Source organism: Dama dama, chromosome 20 (genome assembly GCF_033118175.1).
Source record: "Dama dama isolate Ldn47 chromosome 20, ASM3311817v1, whole genome shotgun sequence".
Taxonomy (NCBI): domain Eukaryota; kingdom Metazoa; phylum Chordata; class Mammalia; order Artiodactyla; family Cervidae; genus Dama; species Dama dama.
In genome coordinates this window covers 12,697,282-12,702,403 of record NC_083700.1, presented here as the reverse complement: position 1 = coordinate 12,702,403, position 5,122 = coordinate 12,697,282, and the positions used below count along the sequence as shown (strand labels likewise).

Below are 5,122 nucleotides of genomic sequence, written 5' to 3'. Positions count from 1 at the left end.
AGTCCTCATCTGAGGATTTCCTAAGCCACAGAACAGGTAGGCACTACTGTCCTGTTTACTTATTTGAATCAACATTCCAAAGTATCCCATATAATCAGAAGCTAGCATCTAGCAGTTATTGGAAGGACACTATCATGTACAGTATTATTAAAAACTTTTAATAGTATGGCATGATACTTAACTATATATCTATCTATATCAATCTATTTATCTATATCTAGAAATATATTGAAACATACTAGACTGCCAATGATTTCTATACAGTGCATATCTTATAAGAAATAATGATCTCCCCTCAGCAGCACAACACAGTCCCTCACAATATTACCTAGAAAAAAATTCCAACCTTTACATCACTAGGAATTTAAAATCATCTTTAATATAGTAAAGATAGGCTTCCCTGGGCTTACCTGGTGGCTCAGGCAGTAAAACATCTGCCTGCAATGCAGGAGACCCAGGGTCGATCCTGGGTTGGGAAGAACCCCTGGAGAAGGAAAAATGACAACTCACTCCAGTACTCTCACCTGGAATATGCCATGGACTGAGGAGCCTGTTAGGCTACAGTCAATGGGTCGCAAAGAGTTGGACACGACTGAGTGACTTCACTTTCTTTCTTTAATATAGTAGTCATAGGTTTGGTGTTTCTTCTTCCATCATGCTTTTCACACTTCATCAAAGGTACAAACACCTAGTGGATGTTTGGCAGTAGCATAGAATGTGCAGAGACAAATAGTAAAAATAATTGGAAAACTTCTTTAACATGCTAAGTATATACCTGTCATGGCTAGGTCCAAGTCTCAGAGACTTGATCCCCATATATCAACCTCTGCAAAAAAGCTTCTCCAGATATTTCAGGGTAAATGCTTCACTGACATCTGTGAACACTCAGTTATGCAGCGATAATACAAGATTATTCAAGAAATTTCTTTCCAAGTACCTTTCTGAAAGCGTTCTTCATGTCCTTGTTCCTGAGGCTGAAAATGAGAGGACTGAGGAAAGGAGTGATGACAGTGTAAGGAACTGCGATCGCTGTGTCATCTCCCCCTGATGCTTCTGGTTTCAGATAAACAATAGATGCAAAACCAAAATGGATGATGACCACTGTGAGGTGGGAGGCACAGGTAGAAAAGGCCTTCTGCTTGCCCTCAGCCGAAGGGATTTTGAGGACAGTGGAAAGAATGAACACATAAGTGAGGATGATGACCAGGAAGGTGCCCATCAAACCTGACACTGACATCACTGTTACAATGAACTCTGTGAGGTCACTGTCTAAACAGGACAGCCTCACAACAGCCCTCATATGACAGAAGAAGTGTTTGACAAGATTGGGGTTGCAGAAGGAGCCCCTGAATATCAATGAAGTCTCTATCACAGAGACAAAGAAGCCTGTAGCCCAAGCAGAGGCCACAAGTTTTCCACACATTATGTTGGTCATAAACAAAGGATATCTGAGAGGGTTGCAGATGGCCAGGAAGCGATCATATCCCATCAAAGTAAGAATCATACAATTAGTGCCACCGAGTCCCAAGAAGAAACACATTTGCAAGCCACAACCTATAACTGAAATGTTTCTATTCTTGGCCAAGAGATTTACCAGCATCTTGGGAATAATGGTTAGAGTGTAGCAGGTCTCAGAAAAGGAGAGTGCACTAAGGAAGAGGTACATGGGTGTGTGAAGACATCTGTCCACCCAGGTAAGACCCATGATGGCCAAGTTACCTGAGAGGGTGAGAAGGTAGAGGCAAAAGAATATCACAAAGAGGAATGTCTGTGCATGTGGATAAACTGAAAAGCCAACAAGAATGAACTCCTTCAGGACTGTCTGATTGATCTTCATTTTTTGAACATCTGAAATTCAAAAGAAACAGTAAATAAGTATATAGTTTTCCATTATTCTTTCAAAAATTTTGAACTTTTTGTTGTGTTTAAAACTTAAAGATCAACATTATACTTACAAATTCATATTAAGTTTAGGAAAACACAATACGTATGGAGATGATTTGTTTCCCAATTTTCTTTCATTTGAATTTCTTTATTGTGCTAACAATACTGATTACATTTGATTTTTTTGTGGCTTATTTTTAAAATGATTTTTATTGGCTAGTAACTGGAAAGGGAAATAATTCAAGAAATACGCTAATTCATGTACAGATGAAGAGCATAAAGGTGATTCAGATTTGCATCACATTCTGAATCCTGAAAGACTACAAAACTCTTAATAGACAAAATAAACAAAGTCAAAGTCTGACGCTGCAACTTATACATAAAATATTGTCTATAAATAGCTAATTAGTGAAAGTTGATAGTTGACTTAGCAATTTGGGAAGTACATTTGGACAATGGCTTACAACTGTAAGGGAAGCCCAAAGTTATTATCTCTTCTTGGACAAGACAGGTTCAGAAATATTAAAATTAAATAAAAACATATTCTCTTCCTTCTACTCTGAAGAGAAAGAGGAAGATAAAAAATATTCAAGGACCTTTATGTTAAATTGTGATTAATTAGAGCATGTGTATGGTAGTTCAGGTGTCAAGACACATTTTTCCCGTTTAATCAGTGCCAAGATTGGTGTACAAAAGATAAATGCTAGTGATTCTGTATACCCCTTGTTAAATATACATCTGATTTGATCTCATCTTCCTTGAAGTTTGGCTACATGCTGTATTTTGTTATATTTAAAATATTCCTTCATTTTTCTACGACACTGAGCTATGCTTTGATGGGAAATAGATGGGGAAACAGTGGAAACAGTGTCAGATTTTATTTTGGGGGCTCCAAAATCACTGCAAATGGTGATTGCAGCCATGAAATTAAAAGACACTTACTCCTTGGAAGGAAAGTTGTGACCAACCTAGATAGCATATTAAAAAGCAGAGACTTTACTTTGCCAACAAAGGTCCATCTAGTCAAGGCTATGGTTTTTCCAGTGGTCATGTATGGATGTGAGAGTTGGACTGTGAAGAAAGCTGAGTGGAGAAGAATTGATGCTTTTGAACTGTGGTGTTGGAGAAGACTCTTGAGAGTCCCTTGGACTGCAAGGAGATCCAACCAGCCCATCCTAAAGGAGATCAGTCCTGGGTGTTCATTGGAAGGACTGATGCTGAAGCTGAAACTCCAATACTTTGGCTGCCTCATACGGAGAGTTGACTCATTGGAAAAGACCCTGAAGCTGGGAACGATTGGGGGAAGGAAGATAAGGGGACGACAGAGGATGAGATAGCTGGATGGTATCACCGACTTGATGGACATGAGTTTGAGTGAACTCCGGAAGTTGGTGATGGACAGGGAGGCCTGGCGTGCTGCGATTCATGGGGTTGTGAAGAGTCAGACATGACTGAGCGACTGAACTGAACTGAGCTATGTTTTCATCCTTAGCTACACGTCAACATATTTAATAACTCATTTACAGAGCCTCAGTTCAGTTCGGTTCAGTCACTCATTCATGTCCAACTCAGCCACCCCATGGAGGGCAGTATCCCAGGCTTCCCTGTCAATCAGAAACTGCCGGAGCTTAATCAAACTCATGTTTATTGACTCTGTGATGCCATCCAACCATCTCATCCTCTGTCATCCCCTTCTCCTCATGCCTTCAATCCCAGGATCAGGGTCTTTTCCAATGAGTCAGTTCTTCACATCAGGTGGCCAAAGTATTAGAATTTCAGCTTCAGCATCAGTCCTTCCAATGAATATCCAGGACTGATTTCCTTTAGGATTGACTGGTTTGATCTCCTTGAAATCTAAGGGACTCTCAAGAGTCTTCTCCAACACCACAGTTCAAAAGCATCAATTCTTCGGCTCTCAGCTTTCTTTAGAGTCCAACTCTCACATCCATACGTGACTACTGGAAAAACCATAGCTTTGACTAGACAGAACTTTGCAGCAAAGCAATGTCTCTGTTTTTTAATATGCTGTCTAGGTTGTCATAGCTTTTCTTCCAAGGTGCAAGTGTCTTTTAATTTCATGGTGGCAGTCCCCATCTGCAGTGATTTTGGAGCCCCTCAAAAATAATCTCTCACTGTTTCTCCATCTACTTGACATGAAATGATGGGACTGGATGCCATGATCTTAGCTTTTTAAATGTTGAGTTTTAAGTCATCATCTTCACTCTCCTCTTTCACTTTCATCAAGAGGCTCTTTGATTCCTCTCTCCTTTCTTCCATAAAGGTGGTGTCATCTGCATATCTGAGGTTATTGATATTTCTCCCTGTAATCTTGATTCCAGTTTGTGCTTCATCCAGCCCAGCATTTCGCATAATGTACTCTGCATATAAGTTAAATAAGTAGGGTGACAATATACAGTTTTGATGTACTCCTTTCCCAATTTGGAACTAGTCCATTGTTCCATGTCCGGTTCTAACTATTGCTTCTTGATCTGCATACAGATTTCTCAGGAGGAAGTAAGATGGTCTGGTATTCTGATCTCCTCAAGAATTTTCCACAGTTTATTGTGATCCACACAGTCAAAGGCTTTGGCATAATCAATAAAGCAGAAGTTGTTTTTCTGGAATTCCTTTGCTTTTTTGATGATCCAGTGAGTGTTGGCAACATGATTTCTGGTTCCTCTGCCTTTTCTATATCCAGCTCGAACATCTGGAAGTTCATGATTCACATACCATTGAAGCCAGTCTTGGAAAATTTTGAACATTACTTTGCTAGTGTGTGAGATGAGTGCAATCGTGCAGTAATTTGAACTTTCTTTGGCAATGCCTTTCTTTGGGATTGAAACTTTGCTAAATTTGTTCATAAATTTACTGAGTTTATTCTTCACACTGTGTAGGTGAAGTGCCTAGGACATTTACGAAATGTATAGGGCAGCTGTGATTATTTTATTTAATTAAAAATAAGATTATTGTATCCATGAAGTGTCATATTTGTAACAGGAATACAGCTGATTAACTTTAATGGTATATTCTTTTCATTTATCAATGCCTTTTTTGAGGAAAAATACTATGATTCATATAAGTCTGTAGTTCTCAGGTGAAATTTAAAAAGATAATGATTTCCAATAAGTTTTTCATGTGCATGTTAATTATTTTTTTTTAAAAAATTGCTGTGTCTATAAACAATTTGTATTGTAATTTGTTATTCAGCAGTGTATAGCATGACCTTGGGCATGGTACT

General features: G+C 38.8%; 1 protein-coding gene across 1 annotated transcript; it reads right to left on the bottom strand.

The window, feature by feature from the left end:
• Positions 1 to 910: 910 nt before the first annotated feature.
• Positions 911 to 1,867, bottom strand: LOC133074454 (olfactory receptor 10X1-like). Its single transcript, XM_061168395.1, has one exon. The coding sequence runs from the start codon at positions 1,835 to 1,837 to the stop codon at positions 911 to 913; it is 927 nt and encodes a 308-aa protein (XP_061024378.1). The 5' UTR covers positions 1,838 to 1,867.
• Between the last annotated feature and the right edge of the window lie 3,255 nt (positions 1,868 to 5,122).